The sequence below is a fragment of the Nipponia nippon genome, unplaced genomic scaffold (assembly GCF_047370975.1).
Source record: "Nipponia nippon isolate SJK-2023a ecotype South Korea unplaced genomic scaffold, ASM4737097v1 scaffold_7, whole genome shotgun sequence".
In the NCBI taxonomy this organism is placed as follows: Eukaryota; Metazoa; Chordata; class Aves; order Pelecaniformes; family Threskiornithidae; genus Nipponia; species Nipponia nippon.
In genome coordinates this window covers 5,481,800-5,501,278 of record NW_028262391.1, presented here as the reverse complement: position 1 = coordinate 5,501,278, position 19,479 = coordinate 5,481,800, and the positions used below count along the sequence as shown (strand labels likewise).

Below are 19,479 nucleotides of genomic sequence, written 5' to 3'. Positions count from 1 at the left end.
GTTATTTCTCTTATCTTTGCTTTGCACCTCTAAGCAGTAAAACTATTATTAAGCAAAATAAGCTATTATTGTAGATTTAAAAGAAAGTATTTCCTATTTTACATTATCAGCAATTTTGCAACTGTGTTAGTTTGGTATTTTTGTCTGTCAAAAGCATGATTCAAGACTCCCAAATAGCCCAGCTCCTGCTATCTTACATACTGGAAAATTACGATTACATTGGGATTTAAATATACGCGATGCAAGAAATCTTATTAATTTCATTGTTACTGTTTCTCATGCAATTCTGCAATCTTTCTCTGAGCTTACAGTAATACCTTTCGTTTAAAACCAGAAGATTTCAGTAGTCTTGGCAACATTCAATGTTATTTTCTGTCAGACTGTGGCAGAGTTGAACTGAACCAGCAGTGTGTGGTAAGCCACACTGGCACTTTTCTAGTAACACTGTGAAGGTCTGTAGAACATAGACTTGTTATAAAATACAGTTAATTTCCAATTCTTGTCACTGCAGATAGAACCATTTAAAATGTGAATCCATGCAAACAGCTTTTCTGCTGAGAGTAAAGCATTTCCATGAGCCAAGGAAGAATGCCTTCAATATGGGATGTAGGATAGATTTTCTAGTCCAATGACAATAATAAAATTTTTTATCTCAAGAGATTTCTTGACTGATCTGATGCTAACATTTCATGCTGGGAGAACACGTTATTAATATAGCAAGACCTGTTCCCCGAGCTTCCAGCTCCGTATGTGATTAAGTCAGTGAATCTGGCTTCAAACAAGGAGATCCACTATTTCACTACTGATAATCTTATCAGAAACAGATTATCAAAGTGTGGGTAGCTCCTGGACAAGTATCAGGATTCCCCACCACAGTACAACCCATACTGGTCACAGTATACACTCCACCTATTTCAAAGATTCTCAATTGAGAGTTTAGCAATAAACAGATATTCCAGTGACACTGCAAACATCTAAGAAACAACTGAAGTATTCCCACAATAAAGACTAGGAAAACTGTTTTACATATAGTGCAAGAAAACAATGTTACAGAAACCATATATTTACAACATATTGAACAAAATATTGAAGCTATTTCATATTTTATGCCCTTGAAGTTTTCCATTTTGAATTTATACAAAAAGGACAGAAATAGAAGCCAAGACAATGTGAAACCCATTGTGTGTGAAAAACAAGCATTTTTCTGGCTTAATTATGGAACAATTTTGCATACACGCAGGGATGGACTGCTCTCAGTTTGCTCACTGAAAACCACAACTAGCACTGTGTGCGGTATCACAATTGCATTTACTTTAAAGTCCTACACTTTTCAATTTACTCATGTGAAGAACGATCAAGTAATAGTTTTGTCAAATTACAGCCAGTCACTGCAAAAGAGCGGAATTTCTCCTGGCAAACTAAACCATGCGCTGGCAGTGGTGCTTAAAAATAGCCACTGCTTTCACTTAATTCTCTAGTCATTTATGTTGCTCAGAGTATTAATAATTTTAAGAGAGAAGTTTGCATTTAATATCTGGATCTTTACATCCAGTGGTTTTGTAGTGTTTGTCATAGACCTACCACTGATTTCAATTGCACAAGGAGAAAGCAGTAACATCTACTGCTTTCAAAGGTCCTGCACCAAAAATAATCTATCCATTAAAACAAACCGGTTCCTCTAACTTAGTACTCCAATAAGAAACTAGAATTGGAGAATAGGACTTGATCAATCATGGAGCTTTGGGTCTGACTAGCTTGAGTGCAGGCAGCTAGCTGTACACCAGAGCGATGTCCCACCGCATCGTGCTCCCAGTGCAGAGCAATTCTACATGAACGATACACCACTGCTACTAAAACAGCTCCACACAGAGCTGTAGATGGAGACTGATCAAGTGCCTGCACTTGGGCCAAAGTTCAGCCGTACACCAGGTAAGATCTACCCAAAGGTAACAGAGAACTGACTACGTGCATTTTTATATAACATTTTCAATCTTGGAACACTGGAATCTTTTCTGGGTAAATTGGAATGTATCTGAAAAACCAAGAAATAGTTTGGGAGTTACCTGTATCCTGCTAGTTGACGTGACACTGAGCATTGGGAATCACAGCTGACTCCTTAACTAAAGTTGTGAGACTCCTGCTTTTGGCTCTACAAACTCCAACTCAGTCCCTGGTGTCTTGCCCAGGACAAGAATTATCGCTGATGCTCTCTATGAAGCTTGCCTTCTACCAAGGGGTTTTCACACACTAACATCGCAGAGCTTGATAACAGATTAGATATGGTATCAGAACTAATCATGAAAGAACTTCAAAAAGCTTTGGAACGTGTGGGGAGTTCAGGTAAGCATCTAAGAAAATTCACATGCTTATCAAAGCTGCAGCTTTGCATCCTCAAAAAGAAAAGAGAAAATCTGAAGCACAACGTGGAGAAGTGTTGTAGATCTTAAAGGTTTTGCTTTGACTGCAGTTCTGGAAATGGGGGAATGCTGGGGAATTTGGCACACTATGCAGTTCGCCCCAGAAACACATGCCTATATTTCTAAGAAATAGTTGTCGCCTCTATTCATTTATAAGGATGACACGAAAATTAATTTCTAAACTGGAGTAAACATCTACATTTAACGGAATCCTTGTATTCCACTCTGCCTCATGTACTCCCTTTCTTAGAAGTCAACAACACCTCTAGGAAACAACAGATTTAAAAACAAATTGCAGGTAAAACAGAATGATAGGTTGGGATATAGGGAAGTATTTATCATGTTGAAGCAGTAAACTGTAATAGCTGCTGCTAAAAATAAAAGTTTGCGAAGGGGTATTAAACACAATTAAATATTTAATCCCTAACAGTTAGGCTTCAGACATGACTTTTATTAGGAAAGAGATCACATTTTCCATCCCAGAAAAGATTTCCTGCGCACTCCACCAAAGATTTCTTCCAGCCTTTGGTGCCACCCACGGTTAAGACATGCTGAGTCACATCAGCATCTCACCTTGCAATATGCAGTTTTTATACACCTATCTATGCTAAAGACTTTTTTTTAATGACAAATGCAAATCGTTCAAACAAAACCTGTTTAGTGATTTTAGACTTAAATGCTGAAGGTTAGTAGATTTACTTCTAAAAAAAAAAAAAAAATCTCTTTTCTTTTTATGATATTCTTCTTTCCATTATTCCGTGATTTCTGTCATGACACACCAGACCGTTTTGAAGAAAACGCACAAACATTCAGAAGAGCTGCAGAGACAACAGTTTCCTTCTCACACCATCTCTGAATGTCTGGGTTTGCTCAACTCTCAGCTCCAGGAAACGCGGCCCTGTTCTTTCTCTCAAAATTGTTATAGACTTTTTTCAGTTTTATGTAGAAGTCTAATGATTCTATCTACATGGTGTTAGGAGCTATATTAAAAAAAAAAAAAGAGGATATATTTATATTCAGAAACTAGCGCAAAATCGACATCGAAGAAAAACGATGTAATCTATATATACACACGTGTTGTTTTAAGGGTCTCTCCTAACTGAAACACACATTTGCATTTTTATCATAACGGAATATGGCAAAAACTCATGTAATAGCTATGTTTATCACCTTACAAAACTGCTAAACCGCTTCCTTAAATTAGTTCTTGAGAGCTCTAACACAGGGGACTTGGAGTCTGCTCCAGTTGTATGTTTTGAAAAACAGCATAAAGAAATCAGCAGTGTGAGTTAGTGGTTCATAATTTTTTTTTTTTTTTTTTGGTAACAGAAGATCACTGTCAAAGCTCAAAATATGCATCCGAGTATGACAGATTAACTGAAATACTGAAAATGGCATTGTTCGGTGTGGCAGCATGGATAGGAATAGACTGCTTACTATGCCCTCCAGGAGCACAAGCATGCCATACTTCTCTCAACATCTCTGTAATTAAGCCCTGGAAATGACTGCCAAACTTGGGGATCTGAGTCACCTCTGGTAAATAAGATACTGGGCTAATTTCAGATAGCTTGGGGGGGCGGGCGGGAGCGGAAATGTAGAGGAAGAGATGGAGTAATTGCCATTTCTTTTCTTTCTTAATTAAAGATACATAGTAGAAAATCTCGGGAAGTTTGGTTTCTGCTAGACCACCAGAAAAAGATCAGAATTTCATCCAGCTCAGAAGATCCTTCTTTAAACAAGGAACAGCATCCAAACAGGCTGAATTCCTTAACTGCTTGCCTCAGGCTCCAAAATGACTACCAATTCATGCCCCTGAATCCTAAAAATCCCAAGAAAAATCACCAAACAAAAGATACTCCCTTAATTAGTTGTTCTGTATAGTTCATTTTTTCAGTCAGCTGATTTGTTTAGCTTTCATTACCATTAAGCTTCAACACAGCGCCTGCCTCTTAGCAGGACAGATTTAATTACTTTTTGTATGCAAGGATCCTATTCCAAAAGGACTGAAGTGAACTGTATTAGCCACAAATTGCTGGTAATATCCTCACCACTATATAAGAGATGCTATAATGCGTGCTCAAATCTCATTGTGGGTGGAAACCTTACTCATAAGGTTGTCCCACCCAGATACACAGGCTGACAAGCCGGTATCCTGCCCAGCAAAAACAACCAGCCCCACGAGACAATGTGTTTGGAACATCACATTGAACGCTTGAGAATTCAATCAGTTTTGCTCGGGTAGGAAGTAAGGAAGTAATTCCACTCAGGCTTTGGTTTTAACAGTAAAGCAACAATCTTAACTGAACCACTCCAGGAATACCTAACTCTCAGATGTTAAAGTTTTGTCAGTACAATTGCAAAGTCTCAACCACCCTAGAGCTCTCCCACATTGTGCGCTTAGCCCACAGCCAGATACTGCTTAAACTACGCTGTTGACTACAGGATTTCAGTTTGCAGCTACAACTGCCAGATCGCGATCGTGGCTCTTTCTCTCTGCTTCTCTACCGGTCTCTCTCCAACAAAGCTGATGATGTTCTAGGTAATGCAGAAGCTGCCTCCAAACCTTTGCCTGCTAGGAATATGTGACAGAAGATGACTGTTGAAGAAGCCAGAATGCAAACTCGTGAAAGCATCCATCCACCTTGCATCCCTCCTGCTCTCTCAGCTGTGAAGTGTTCATAAACCCAGATAGATCAATCACTCACAAGCTTTAAAAGGTTTAAATCATCATCAGTTACAAACAGTTTCAGGATATTGGCTCTACCTTGCATCAGTCTGTTCGCTACCAGGCCCAATATTAAACTGGGAGGTTGGGGAGAAACAACAAAGCCCAGGAACAAACCCACCCTATTACCTCATGCTGCTTAGCGTTCCTTCGGACTACACGCTCTGTGATCTTCAGCCCAGATTCCAACTTGGGTGCAGATGTAACATTGCAGCCCTGGTAGAAATTTATCCTGGAGGTGTTATGTCCACAAGGAAAGTGATTTAAGGGCATTTGGGCATGGATTACAGGAATGAAAAAAATATAAATATGGGCATTTGCTCCATTTATCTTTCCAGTCATAGAATTCAGCTGCTGGGACTCTTACTCACTATGGACTTAGAAGCAACAAACCAGCTCCCTGAGTTAACTGAACAGAACAAAGCTCTAGCACCTTTTCTGTACTCGGATTACGGAGAAATCTAGATAATCCCAGATAACCCAGAATCTTCGGGCTGAGCTGCAAAACAGCATATAGCTATCTGCATATCCATTTTATACATACATATATGTACATACAAATGCATACATGGATATACATTTGCAGCATATAGATCTTCCATGTGAAAATTTTGCACAAATAATTTCAAACATTTAATGTGTTTTTAAGCGTTTAGAACATTAAATGCCCAGTGGAAAATGTGAATGGAAGTACAAAAGACAGATTCTTAGATGAGGTTTCAAACCAAAGCATACCATTTCAGGAAGCCAGTTAGCAGAATTAGGGATGCTGTATTTGCTGCGTTTGCCATTTCACGCAGTACTGTACTTGGTGTTGAAGTACACCCGCGTGCCAACAGCACACGGAGAACTAACACCTACTATTAGAATGCTACCACAGATCTTTCAGATCTCAGGTAGCAACAAAACACAATCAAAATAAGCGCTGGAGTGTTACATGCAATCTGAAACTAACAGGAACGACAGGAATTCAAGCTGCTGTTGTTACGGAGAACAACCAAACCATATAGGAGCTGCGAGGACGTAACTCTACTTGTATGATGCATGTGAAAAATAAGCCATCGAAAGTACTGTTGGTTCTTCCTAGCTCTGCCAACTTAAGGTATGAGTTTAAATAGAGTACTGTAAAAGAGGGGTGAGATAGTGAAGTACATCCATATCTGTATGTACTTCACTAAGAACAGCTTTGGCATCTACATAGTTAGCGTGCAGACAGACATAATAAATATTAATCACTAAAGTTACCTGGAACTATGACCTAGTATCGTGATGCATTATGCTAGTCTCTATACACAGAGCTGCTATAGATCTGATCAACTTATAGCAGGACACCTCCAAGGAGAGGCCTCGCTTTAGGACAAATAGCACAACAGACACAGAGGAATTCTACATTTGCTTTCCAGCTGGTGCTTTCTAGTGCTGGATCGGATCGCTTTGAGGAAATCCACACCTCATCTACAGTAGAGCAAACTCTGAACTCTCAAGTTCAGAGTCCATGCTGGGGTGGCTCCCAAGATTACAGCGCGGTCTCAGACTGCACAGAGATTGCCTGAAGCTATTAGATACGTTAAGACTCTAAGAGAAAGAGCAGGAAAATTAAGGTAGTAAAAGGCACCAGATGTAGGCTGTTATTAGGATTAGGGATTAAAACAGATTAAAATAGTACACAAGGGGTTACTTAATACCCAGAGGATGAGAAGACAGAAGCTGTAAGGGCTAAGACGACATTTGTAGATACATTCAATCTTGAAGCAGTCAAAGATACGATCAGGTTCATCTACAGCTGTCAATGCGTTTCTGTTCTAGCAACTGAAGTCTGTTCCTATATGGCTAATAGTTTAAGACTTAGTTTGACACATCTTTGTAGGAGGCAAGAAGTGTCAAGTTTTATTTTGTATTTCTTAAAATGATAAAAACAAGATTATCTTCATGTTTCGAACATATAATACTCAGAGAATGAGATTTAAAAATAATCAGCTTACTGGGAAGATCAGCTTCTCTATGAAAGACCTTATAGATAGCAATGACTTCAGGTTTTCTTAGCAGCCAAGAAATTTTGTGTCATCTCTAAATTTTGCCTCCGGTATTCCCTTTGTGGGTTACAAAAGCAGCCCTGCTTTCTCCATGCCCATCAGAACTTTGTTAAAGAGATAAAAATGCCAAAGTTTGACATTCTTTTTTGTGAGAAGTTCAGCTCTCAAATACAAAACCTTCTACAACGTGAGCTGTCTAAAGGGGGTGAGCTTAAGATCCCAGCCTCTCCAAACCAGTTATTCTTATCGTGTTCCCCGAGTCTGCCATCCTTCCAGTCGCACCCTGGTCTTATTTCAAGAGGCACAAATACTTCTCAGCTGAGTACCTGAAGCTATGAACGCCAGAAGCAGCATAACTCCCTACAACAACAGTTGTGTGCAGCCCTCTTCAGATCAGGTGGATGGGCTAAATGATTTTGAGACCTCTTCCTGCACCATTTTTCAGTGATCTGTACATTCTGCCTTGGTAGATGAGAGTGCTTTTTTTCCCACATATACAGAAGACGCAGCCTGGTTCACGTGTTGCGTTTGAGCAAAACAAGGCAATGAAAAAGATAAAAATCTAAGACAACTGGCTTTTCAAACAACAACAGAAAGCACTGCTTATGCAGGCATGAAGAACTGACAAGTACCAAAATGAAGGTTCTTATTAGCTACATAAATGAAAAAGCTAAAAAACTGTGCAGAGATAGAAAAATAGTAGAGGGGACAGTAGGAAGTGAAGGGAGGCTACGCTCTGAGCTACACCTGAGGATCCTTCTTAAGATTTTGGGCAGACCAAAGGCATTCAGGTCCAAAACTATGACCTTATACATAAACTCTGGAGTTGCCTATGATCCTTCAGCATTCCACAAATTGACTCAAGTTTCACCCAAAAGCCCTAACAGTGTTCCTCTGTGTACAATCAGGAAAGCAACTGTCTTTATAGGCACCAGTAATCACAACAAAACCCAACCAAAATTCAGAAAACACACAATATTTCACTGTCACCCAAGCGTTTCAATCTAGTCAGCCTTCCAGGAGCACAGCCAGCCTGGCACAATACAGCCTCAGGATCCTCAAAAGGACAGCTTTAAGAAGTTGCCTTTTTTTTTTTTTTTCTTTTAATTTAAAACAATAAAACCCTACTGATGAAATGTTTGTTCAGGCAGTAGAAGTCCAAGGTTCAGTTCTCTCCTCAGCTTGTAATGAGCTTTCAAGTCTTATTTAATCACCCAGAAGAGAGATGTAAACACTAAGAAATCAACCACTGTTGATACGGCACCCTCTTTTCCTCCCGGCAATACTTTGTCAGTGACCTTCCCCTTTAACTGGTTCCTGTTTAAAAAAATTTCAGAGTGCTCCCATCATACTTCAGGCCCCAAAGTTATCTCTCGACCAGTATCTATAGAGAAACTGATTACACTGTTGAAAAGACAAGTTGCACTGCTTTAGTAGTGATACATTTTGTTGTTCTCATAAAAGAATAAACACAAAGAATAATCTATCATCTTGTTAAGGACAGCAAAGAGATGTAGCCTAGATATTCTGAGAGAGTTTTTTTGTTTGGCAACAGAAACATCGTTGATTTAAAATCCAGGCCATTTAAAATCAAAAGTTCAAAGTGCAGTCAGATACTGCACCTGCAAACACAGGATTTTCACCAGCATTTTATGTTGTTTCAAAGTCTCTGTTTAAAGAAAATTCCTTCCCGTTGTTCCATATCAAAGAGTTAAATAGGAAAGGTTCAGAAACGGTTTTGGTGTTGTCTGTCATCAGTTAGCATGGTGCTTGTGTATCTCCGGGTCAGCTGGGCATAGGCACAGGTTCCAAATTCTCTATGTTCTCCTCACTAATAAACTGCTACTGCAATACTTCAAGTGATTATACAGAGCAGGCCATCCCAGAAAGAGTCATTAAATGTACAGGGAAAGACAGGGAAGAAGTTTATTTCTAGCTCACTAGGCCCAAGTCCTCCAAAGTCCTTAAGCATATAGCTTCCATTTACCTCAGTGGGAGATTAGGCATCTAATGCTTGCTGCTGTGTTTAGTATGTCTCTGGGCTCTCAGCCTCACCCTCTTTTAGGTATATTAGCTATTGCCATAATACAGGAAAATTTTGAAGAACCTATTTTATTGTTACATTATGATTTTCCTTCTATTCTGTTACTTAATTGCTAGTAATTTTTTTTTTTTCAACGAGGTTTACTGCTACCGTACTAGGCATAAATAAGATCTCCTGCTTAATAGGCTTGATACAGTGCCATGGGTCCCAGAAACACGTGAATTTATTGCATTGATAATCAAATGTATTAATGTTTTCAGATTCTAGTCCATTATTCTACATTTCTCATTGATACACTGAAACAAGCAAGAGAATACTTACATAAAATGCAGCATTGTCACTGCATTTATCAACTACTAGTTGCCTGCTGCTTCCATGAACTTGCTTGGCTAGATCATGGCTACTCAAAATAACGTTTCAGCCATGGAAAGTTTAAACTAACAGTCCAGACCCAATATATCTGATCAAGAGAATCTCTCTTCTGTGTTAGGATAAAGTTTGTTACATGCTCCTCTTTGGTATAGCCAGAGCAACAGAAAAAGCTAACTTGTTGAATTTTAGCTTGAGAACAAGATGTTCTTGTCTCCTCTTCAAATATTGTTGGCAAATATACAGACTAGCAAAAGTAGCCCTTTAGCCATCTGCCACATACCCATCTCCCAGCCAAACATTTACATCTTTTTCGTTACTAAAATGAAGGTTTCTGTCAATTTTTTCCATGGCATTACCTGGAAATGGCCTGAAATGGAAATATTAAGTAATGGTGATCTCTGATTATAGCTAAACATATTTAAGTAACAAATCACTATAAGAATCTAACAGCATAAGCCCAATTCTGTGCTCTCTGAATAAAAACTGTATGCTTCCAGGCATGCTTTTACATATGCTTCCACAGTGAAAAGTATGGTTGACGATCAACCTGAAGTTAAGTACTGTTACAGCTGCTACAGCAGACCACTCTTATTCTTGTTTTACACAGTTTTGAGAAATAAAACTCTTAGAAGTTTTGAAAGTTGGCTCTGGACTTTGTATGTGCTGACCTGATAATCTTGCACTTGACACTTAGAGAGGCGCTGAGGTCTTGCACTTCCTAGAGCACTTATGCTTCACATATATATCTGCTGCTTTGCATCTGATTTCTGGATATGCAGATGTCAGACATCGGCATCTTTTCATCTTCAAGTACAGAACACCCACATTTGGTGCATCCTTAAACCAAGATACACAAGGATCCGTGTTTCTGCGGCAGCTTTAAGCCAAGAAGTTCAAAGTTATTCCAAAAGTAATATAGTAGCCTTATCCAAATAACTTATTTGAACTTTACTTTCAAATTACCCTTTTAAAAAATGCTTTATTAGAATACTCCTCTCCCTCCTGGAGCTATTTAAGGGTTATGCTGTCCAGGAACTGCAGCCTTGCATTTTTGCAGCTGCATGTTCTCTCAGCAGCATACAGTTAATACTGCTAAGACAACATGGAAGCATGCAAAAGTCCCAGAACGGGATGGGGTCTGCACTGTTCCATGAGCAGCAGGCAGTATGCCTGCCTTTTCTGTTTATACCAGAAACTGCAAAGTGATGCACAATCCTTTGGGAATAAGAGTCACTCTGTAAAATGTGTGGGAGCGAGGGGGAATTAGAGCTCCCTAGGGGTCCATGACAAAACCTCACACTGATTTCAGCGGGGATCCTACCCACGGTTAGGTATCAAAACCCCACAGGCTGGAGGGAGAGAAGGGGAAGAAGCGCACAAGGAGCAAAACTTTGTGAGAGGTCGGAGAGCTGGAGCCCAGGCTTCCCCAGAGGAGGAAGAGGAGGAGGAGAAGGGTATTCTGCAAGCCTCAGGAAGGGGCGGCAGAGGCTCCTGACGAGGTAAGTACCTTGTAACTGAGCTGAGAGGGACTCCTGATGCTGCTGGTACTTGAGCGCGGTGGCCTCAGCCTTCCTCAGCTGGCCCTGCAGCTCGTAGTAGAGCATCGCCCCGTAGAGGAAGCCGAAGACCACAGTCAGGAGCAGGAGGGTCTGGAAAATCCGCTTCTGTTTTCGGGAGCACATCCCGTTGCCCATGTCCCCGGCGGGGTCCCGAGGGTCCCCGCCCCTCACGGCTTTAGCAGCGGGCAGCTGGAGGCGGCGGACGACGAGGCGGCGACATCGGAGGCCCCGGGCCCGCGCCGGGAGGAGGAGGAGGAGGGAGGCGGGGAGGGAGGCACGGAGGGACGGAGGGAGGGAGGGGCCGGCCGAGCGCCTCAGCCCCTGGGCACCGCCGCGGCCGCGACGCCCCGGGCGGCTTCCCCCTGCCTGCGGGCCCTGCGCGTCGGAGCGGAGCCGGCGGGACTCTGCGCGGCGCGGGGCGGGCGCCCCAGCCGCATGCTGCGGCCGGGAAGCTGCCCGGCCCTCCGGCGGCGGGAGGGGGCGGCCCCCGCCTGACCGTCCCGGTCCCCGCGGCAAGGGGCGGGCAGCGGCGCTGGCTACCGCGGCCTGCGGGAGAGCGGCTGCGGGCGGGGGCGGCTCCCTGCTCTCCTCAGGCGGCGCCTTCAGCCCGGCCCCGCCGCGGCGACCCGCCCGGCCGCTGGCTCCGCCGCCGCCACCACCTGAGAGGAACAAAGGCAACTTCCCCGGCCCCGCACTTACGTGTCACCCCCGCTCCGCCGCGGCTCCCCGCCGCGGGATCCCCGAAGGAAGTCCCGCTCCGGGCGCGGCCTCATTGGGCCCAACCGCGGGTCTCTTCCCTCCCTTCGGGGCGGCAGCGCCTGAGCGCATTGGGTACCCGCCGCGTCCGTCCGGCCCGCCGGGCGCTCCGCTTCCCGCCGCCCGCCCCTCTCCTCACGCCCGGCACAGGCCGGCCCGGCCCGCTGCGGGGGGCGGTGGGGAGGACTCCCGCAGGGGCCGGGGCAGCCGGGGCCTGCGTGCCCGCCCGGCCGCCGTGTGAGGGGGCAGCGAGGCCTGAGCGGGGCTGTGGGACCCCGTGTGGGACACGGCGTGGGGCGGGTGTGGCGGCCGGTGTGGCACCGCCGGGGACAGCCGCTGGGGCAGGGGGACGAGGGACAGGGCCTGTGGCGGTGGGAGGGTACCCGGCCCCGCAGCCGCAGCAGGGCTCACCCTGTGGGACACCCGGCTCCTGGGGGTGAGGGGTCTCGTACTGAGAAGGCAAAGTCCCAAAGGGCCTGGTTTTTATAACTCAAGCACCTGATTAATTTACACTCTTCATCAAATTAATTAATTTTTTCCATAGGTCGTTGACCGTACTTTGTTTTGGGGTGCCGGCCACACCTGAGAGGTACTGCGGGTCAGGGTCTTCGCTGCTCTTTGCCTTTTCCTTCTCCAAGAGTCACCCTCAGGTCGCTGGTGAATCTTAAGTCAAGCGCAGAGTATGTCTGTGGTAACGCAGTGCTCCCAAATGCCACTGTCCTGCGTACGAAGGTGAGACAGGTCTTACGGCGTTTATCCTTAACCAGCATAATTTCAGAATTAGCGTAACTAGAGTTCTCTCTGCTAGTGTATTGTATTACAGAGAAAAAAAAAAAAACAACCAAGACTCAAGCAAAACTAGAAGTAATAATAAGCAAAAAAATCAAAGACATACTCCCAAGTTATTTTTTCTAAATACATCTAACTCGTTGATCTGTGGTTTTCACAGGCATTATTCTGGCCTTAAAAGAAAAACTACATCAAAGAGGCTTAAAAATTTGTTATTCAAATATTCTGCATATACCAGTAATTAATAGCAGTCAGTACCACAAGCTGGTATGACTTCTATCTGAATGTATTTCAAATTTATATTTGTTGTCTTTTAATTTAATGGAATGTCTCACTTTCCATTTGAGGACTGAAGTGTTCAAAATTATGAGGTAAACACCCAGGAAGAAATTGTAATTGCTCTGAAATAGCAATGCTTTTAAAAAAAATCACATTCTTTTCCCTTGCCTTTAAGAAGCTTCCTGACGTTCTTGAAGTTACATTTAAAACATTTTGTTCAAAAGCATGAGTGTTTCAAATTGACTTGTCTTCATGCAGGCTTATAGTATCCATTTCGTTCACAACGTAGTCCCAGTAGGTTTCTTAGTATCACCCAAACTCCAGCTTCCCTTCCTCTCCCAGACTCCTCCAGAGATGTCCCATGCATTTTTGCATTACCAGGCTTCTCAGGCTGAGCTCAGTTACATAGAATGAGACAATTCCTTATTTCTAGACTGAGACTTTGAGATCACTGAAGATGATTTATACTTCAGTATTGCAGCTATTCAAATTATTTAATTTCTTGTGTTTCCACTTGTTGCTTACGTTACCTTTCCTAAAACCAGTCTACACCTTTAGTTTCGGTCACTTTGCACTGGAGAACAATTGGCTAACCAGCAACTTCATCTGAATATGGTAGTCACTTTGGGTTATCATGATGAATAGACATCATAAATTTAAGAGGACTCTGAACTGATATGGTTATTTAATACCTATTCCAAATACATTTAATTGATTATGTTGTAAATATACTTCATCTGCTTGAAGAAATTGGCAATATCATTAACAAATGCTGAGAAAAAAGCAAATTAGTATCTCCTTTTGCTTAATCAAATATTACTTATATTCAGTAATAGCTAGTGATGTATCTCCTCTTCAGCTCATGTAAACTGTGATTCTTCATGAGCAAACCAATTAGAGTTAAAATGAGCAATTTATTGGGAGCAAGGGACTATTACGTGAAGCTATTAGGCAAATTTGAATTGGAAGTCCCAAAATAGAAAGGTTTGGACCTAGAAGAGACTGTAATATATTAAAAAGCATTAAATTAGTTGCTAGGAGAGGAAAGTTACTTTGACTAATCATTGACTAAGTTACTGATATAATCAGAAAAGATGTAGGATAAGTGCTTTCTGAGCCATGTTGTGCCATGGGAAGCATGCTTGGAGGCTGCAACAGGGAATTCACGGGCAGGCTTTTATACATACCTATTTATCATCTTTTGCTTAATTTCCTAAGCAAATGAGGCTTGTGCAATCAAGCCGTCTGTCAGTCTGTGCCTTGTAAGTACAAGCAGTTGGCCAGCGCATTGGCCAGTTTCAGCAAATTTAACCGGGTTGTAGAAATGTTGAGCAAAATGAAGTTCCTCTAAGTTTTGAGAAATTAGAGGAACAATATATAAAGTATAACCCCGTAAGTTCCCTAACAGAAGGAAAGGCTACACGTGCTCAGACTCACTTGGATAACAGAGAACCTGTTCAGGGGAGAGTTGTTAGAAATATCCCATTTCTTTGGGACAGGGGTTCTCACCATCAACCACAAGATGTGGGAAGCCAGTCCTCAGTAAGTTTGGACATCACAAGAACTGCATGGGTTTTTGTTTCCTGTCTTTTCCTCCTCTTAATGTAATTCTCTTGTATTTACATTCATTTTTTCACTGTCAGTTTTCCTAAGCTTGATTCCATGATTATTTTGTAGCTAGGGATACCATTTTCTAACAAAAATGATCATTGAACAGCTTTAAGTTTTTCCAGAATTATCCAATGAACACAGCAGTTAAATAGATCAGGCAGCAAGTCTTCTATTATTTTTTTTTTAAATCCTACCAATCAGTGGCTCAGGGATCCAAAGTGATGGAAATGTACAGTGAAGGTTGTCCCATACAAGTCACAGCCCATTCATGTGGTTGCCAGAAGTTAAGGAATGTACTGGCAAGGAATATGTTATTACCTCTCCAGCTACAAAGTACATTCCAACTGCAGATGTTTAGGCAAGAATGACCTTTCTGTCCAGTGACTGAAGCTTACTAATGCGTACAAAGATTGTTTTAACACTCGGTGTCATTTATTAGTGGTCAGGAACTGAAGGAATAAAAAGGTTGGACTTGAAGAGGTGAATACTCCTGGGAAAATTGAATTTACCCTTGCCTGAGGTCATAGTTTGTGACATTAGGGGAGGTCAGGCTTTTTATAGATGACCTATCAGCTGCCTGTGTCTGAGTGTCCAGCTTAAGTAATCAGTTGAATTCTGTTTGCTGATGTCCTAATTTGAGGTGAGGACAAGGAGGGCTGTGTTTTAATATCAAAAGTGCTATGCTATTTAATATTCTGAAAAAAAATCAAACATAACGTATCCCAAAGTGGGCACTCAACACAGCTTTGACATTTTTTTTGCGGTGCCTCAGTTCTGGCTGTAGAACAGTAGATGATGACTGACTTCTACCTCACAGATGCATATAAAGACACGTTTTTCTAAATCACTCAACATTCATGGTAGGAATGGGGATAAAACACTGGTAAGAAAATTCTGCGTCGGTACACAGAACAGCATTCCATACTGAGGTGAGAAAATGTGGTTACTGGTGGAGATGAGTAAGGAGGCTACACTCTGACTTTGAATATCTTGTTTCTGGTGCTTCCTGACTTAAATAGTCTTGTCATTTTACTGGCTCCAAAACATTATGCTTTGTAAATAATTAATGCAAGTAAGCAGATGCATTAAAATGTATAGTTGTTTTAATAGGACTAGGAAGTAATGGAGCTACATATGCCACAGATCTACAAATTCACTATACATGTGACACGTATAGGACACACTTGGAATTGCCATACGTTGCGTCATTGCCATACAGTCACCACAGATGAACTTCAAGGGGCAGTACTCCAGTGTAGCCTGTGTTGGGGCTATGAGTTGCCTGTCAAGGCAGAACAATTCCTAAGAAACACTGGAATTTGATCAGCCTTTTGCTGCAATCCCCAGAAAAAACCTCCTCATGCCATTACATGCTTCATTGTTCTTAACATGACAGCTACCATAAAAACTGACAGTAACCACTTAAAACAAATATTAGGATCCCAAATCATTTAAATAGCATGTTAAATCATGAACTGAGTTTAAACAATGGCCAGATGATCCACCTTATAAGAAACTTGCAATTGGAAACCCCTGTGTTCCTGAGGGATGGCATTTTACAAAAAAGAAAAATAATAATGTTTGAGTGCTAATGATAATATGAATACTCGTACGATTAAGGGGCTGGATGTTTAAGCCTTTAGGCAGTTATCTAACAGCATGTTATTTGCATAGAACAGAAGCGCTCCGAGACAGGGATCTGTGTGTATTTTTCTTCTGTGTGTTTTGTTTATACTACAAATCAATCTGAACCACTAAGTGAAATGCAAACAACAATAACGCTCAGTCTGCCCCATGCAGCTGGATGTTTTTTGTAGTATGAGCAGCTACACATAAAAGACAGGGGGCTGTGCCTGCAGTGAGGTGGGAACAGGAGAAAAACCTAACTCCTGGGGGAGCACCATGTGAATATAAGGAGAACAGTTTGGACACAGGAGCCTGGTGTTTTTTCCGTGCGGTAGTGTTGGGGAATCCTGTGTCCTAGCTGAAAAATTGTTCGAGGGAAGTGGGTTTCCCCGTTTTGCTGTTTCAAAAGATGGCAGTTGCATTCCATATTTTATGAGTTAGAGAAAAATGTTGAACTTGGGAACGCTGACTACAGACATTGTTTTTTCTGATACATAGAATAATCCCTAGTGATTACATTTTCCTGGTGCATTTCCCATCGGGCTGTCCAGACTGGAGGCCATGGCAGATGGAGGAGTAAATAGGTCAATGAATTTTGAATTGTTCCATCCCCTGCTTTTTCCAGTCTTGTCGGACTTGTCTATTTTTTCACAGTCTTTTGGTTTTCCAGCACCTGAATAAAAGCCAGGGTCTGATATCCTACAGCTGTAAAACTGTCTGGCCTTCCAGGAAAGAGAAATCTCATCTTCATAATTGTTTCCATTATCATTGCACTGTAAGATAAGGTAGTGACTGATGAACTAATGTAAATTTCATTGATGTTTATATCTGTGATATCTTTGGGATTTTTTAAGGATCTGAAATGGAGACTTTTAAGCAGAGTTTGGAAAGAACTGTTTACGTTGTAGAGTTAATTCGAGGAGAGAAAACAAGCACTCAGGAATTTATGTATAAAATCTGAAGAAATGTAGATAAAGAACTTTAAATGAGATTAAAATGAACTCATGACTTTAAGAGCCATATTCACATTCATTTTCATCTTCATGGAACTGCCATCTCCGTTAGTGATATTATCATGGCCTGCCAGACTCAGAAATAGAAACCGTTTTTCCAGTCAGTTACAGGGTTATCCCTGGATTGTAGTTTTATTTTAATTTTAGTTATTTACATTTAGCTTTTGTGCTGCTCTTATACACCAGGAAAATGTGTGCAGGCATCTCTCACAAAGCATGACTATCTGTCCTAATTGTCAGTCTTGGAAGTGCTTTACTGTTACATTACAAAATAAAATTAGTTCCAGAGCAAAGGAATTTTACAGATTTGTTTGGGAATATAAAAGAGTCTAGAGGAGTGGAGAAAATAGCTGAATTTGAGAAAGACCTGTCAGAAGAATCTTCAGCTCCTCTCCTGAAAGATCTGTAACAGTTTGTGTTTCGAGTGTCACTGTAGGTAGGAGAGGTTGCACTTAAACACATATGTACTTGTTTGCAGTGTCTAGGCCTCAATTTGTAAAAGGCTATCTAGGAACTCACTGAGCTCTTGCTTAGGAAAAGAAGTCCTTAATTTGAGTGAATACCCTATTCATTTGTTGTGTTTCAGAAAATTCTGCAATTTCCCCAGTTTTTTTTCCCTAGTCTCTAGGACTTCATTTTGTGTGAGGGGCTTTTTGTTGTTTTTTTGGTTTGTGTTTACTCTTTGTGCCAGTATTTGTCTTACTGGTAGCTCAAATGCCTTGAAGAATTTGAGTGGAATTCTTCTTTACCATGTGAGCTGCTGTAGGAGTAGCATGGTCCCAGCGTTCAGCTGGCTCAATGCACATGACTGGACACCTTACAGATGATGATCCCGGTCCCCAGTTTTGCAAACCTTTTCTCCATTTCACTGATACAAGTACAGCTCTTCACTGTGTTTTAATTCGTTCATCTTTGTGCACTGTGAATATTTTATGTCTGAGATATCCAAAATTACTTCAGTCCTGTTGGTGAGGAATTACTCTTGACTGCTTCCTGTTGAGACATTTACTATTTTTTTGTTTGCTACCAAAACCTCATTGAGCCACATTTTGCCTGATTCAGTTTCTGTCTGAGTTCCCTTCAAAGGGTTTTGTGTAGGACTCTCTCCCCCTCCTCCCATTTACCGGGAGATAAATGCCTGCTTGCAGCTCTCAGTGACTGCCACATCAGTTTTCCTCACACCTTTCCCTGTTTGTCCGCTCGTCAGTCTGTCTGGGATAACTGGTATTCTTGCAGAGGTTAGGTTTATTATGCATGCACGTGTAAGTGAGGATGACAAAGTAAAGAACCACTAAGGACTTGTTGTATGAAGATGATCCTGAAAGAAGTAATTAATGGTTATACCGGTAAGGTTCTTGAACTAGCTGTAGGAACAACATTGGAAATTTATCTTTTTGTCTGTGAAAAAGCATAGCTTGTCTTTTGGCTTGGATCTATGCAGCATGGTAAGCACAGGGAAAAAGATCCCAGGAGCTGTTTGTTTTTGCAGTTATTAAAACCGATGAGCTCAGTTTTTGGAAATGCTGCAAAAAGGGAGAGAAGACCTAGAACAAGGCAAGGGAAATTCATATGCAGGGTGGAGAGAAGAATGTCAGATAGTCGGTGCCACCTAGTGGGAGTTCTCCAGAAGACTGAGTAGAACCAGGCTGCTGCTTTACACCCTGAAGAAGTCTTGTAGAGGTCAGGCTATGAAATAAAGCAACCATTGATGAGGGTGTGGGTGCTCAGCAGCATCAATAAGCAAGGCAGGGAGTGTGTGAGATGAAGGCAACAGCTGGTGGACCATGTGTGGCTGAAAAAAAGTAAAGTTAATTAAATCTCTGATACAGCTCTGTTACAAGGGGACTCGTGTCTTTTAGAGTTAGCTAACAAAAACCCCCTAACAACACTGCTCAGTCAGTGTAGAGGAGCTCCTTGCCTGTGATGTGACACAAACTAACTGGAGTATTGCTCTGAAAGGTTAGGGAGAGACAGGAGACAGTGTGCACATGCATGATTTATTAATCATACCTGTATTCTAAGTGCTTTGAGGCAACGGAGCTTATAAAGTTTTACAAGCATTTACACAGCACATTTACACTGTGAATAAAGAAGTGCTATGGCTGCTATTAAGAACCCTTATATGGAATACTGCATAATAAATAATGAGCCTTGAGAGTAAAACCCACTCGTCCATGTTATCAGGCATTCTTGTGTTCTGGCCGTGATGATGAACAGTGTCTAAGAGGCACAGAGTCCAGCTCAGTGCGTGACTT

At 41.8% G+C, this 19,479-nt stretch overlaps 1 protein-coding gene across 4 annotated transcripts in view; it reads right to left on the bottom strand.

The window, feature by feature from the left end:
• Positions 1-11,906, bottom strand: part of GOLIM4 (golgi integral membrane protein 4) — a 35,115-nt gene extending 23,209 nt beyond the window's left edge. For 2 of the 4 annotated variants that reach the window (XM_087740545.1, XM_087740546.1), the window contains exon 1: positions 11,099-11,821. In XM_087740545.1, coding sequence (XP_087596671.1) covers positions 11,099-11,285 — 187 coding nt within the window. In that variant the 5' untranslated portion in view covers positions 11,286-11,821. Of the gene's footprint in view, positions 1-11,098; positions 11,822-11,849 lie in introns of those variants that run through there. The other 2 variants (XM_087740548.1, XM_087740544.1) reach the window with 2 other exon arrangements.
• Between the last annotated feature and the right edge of the window lie 7,573 nt (positions 11,907-19,479).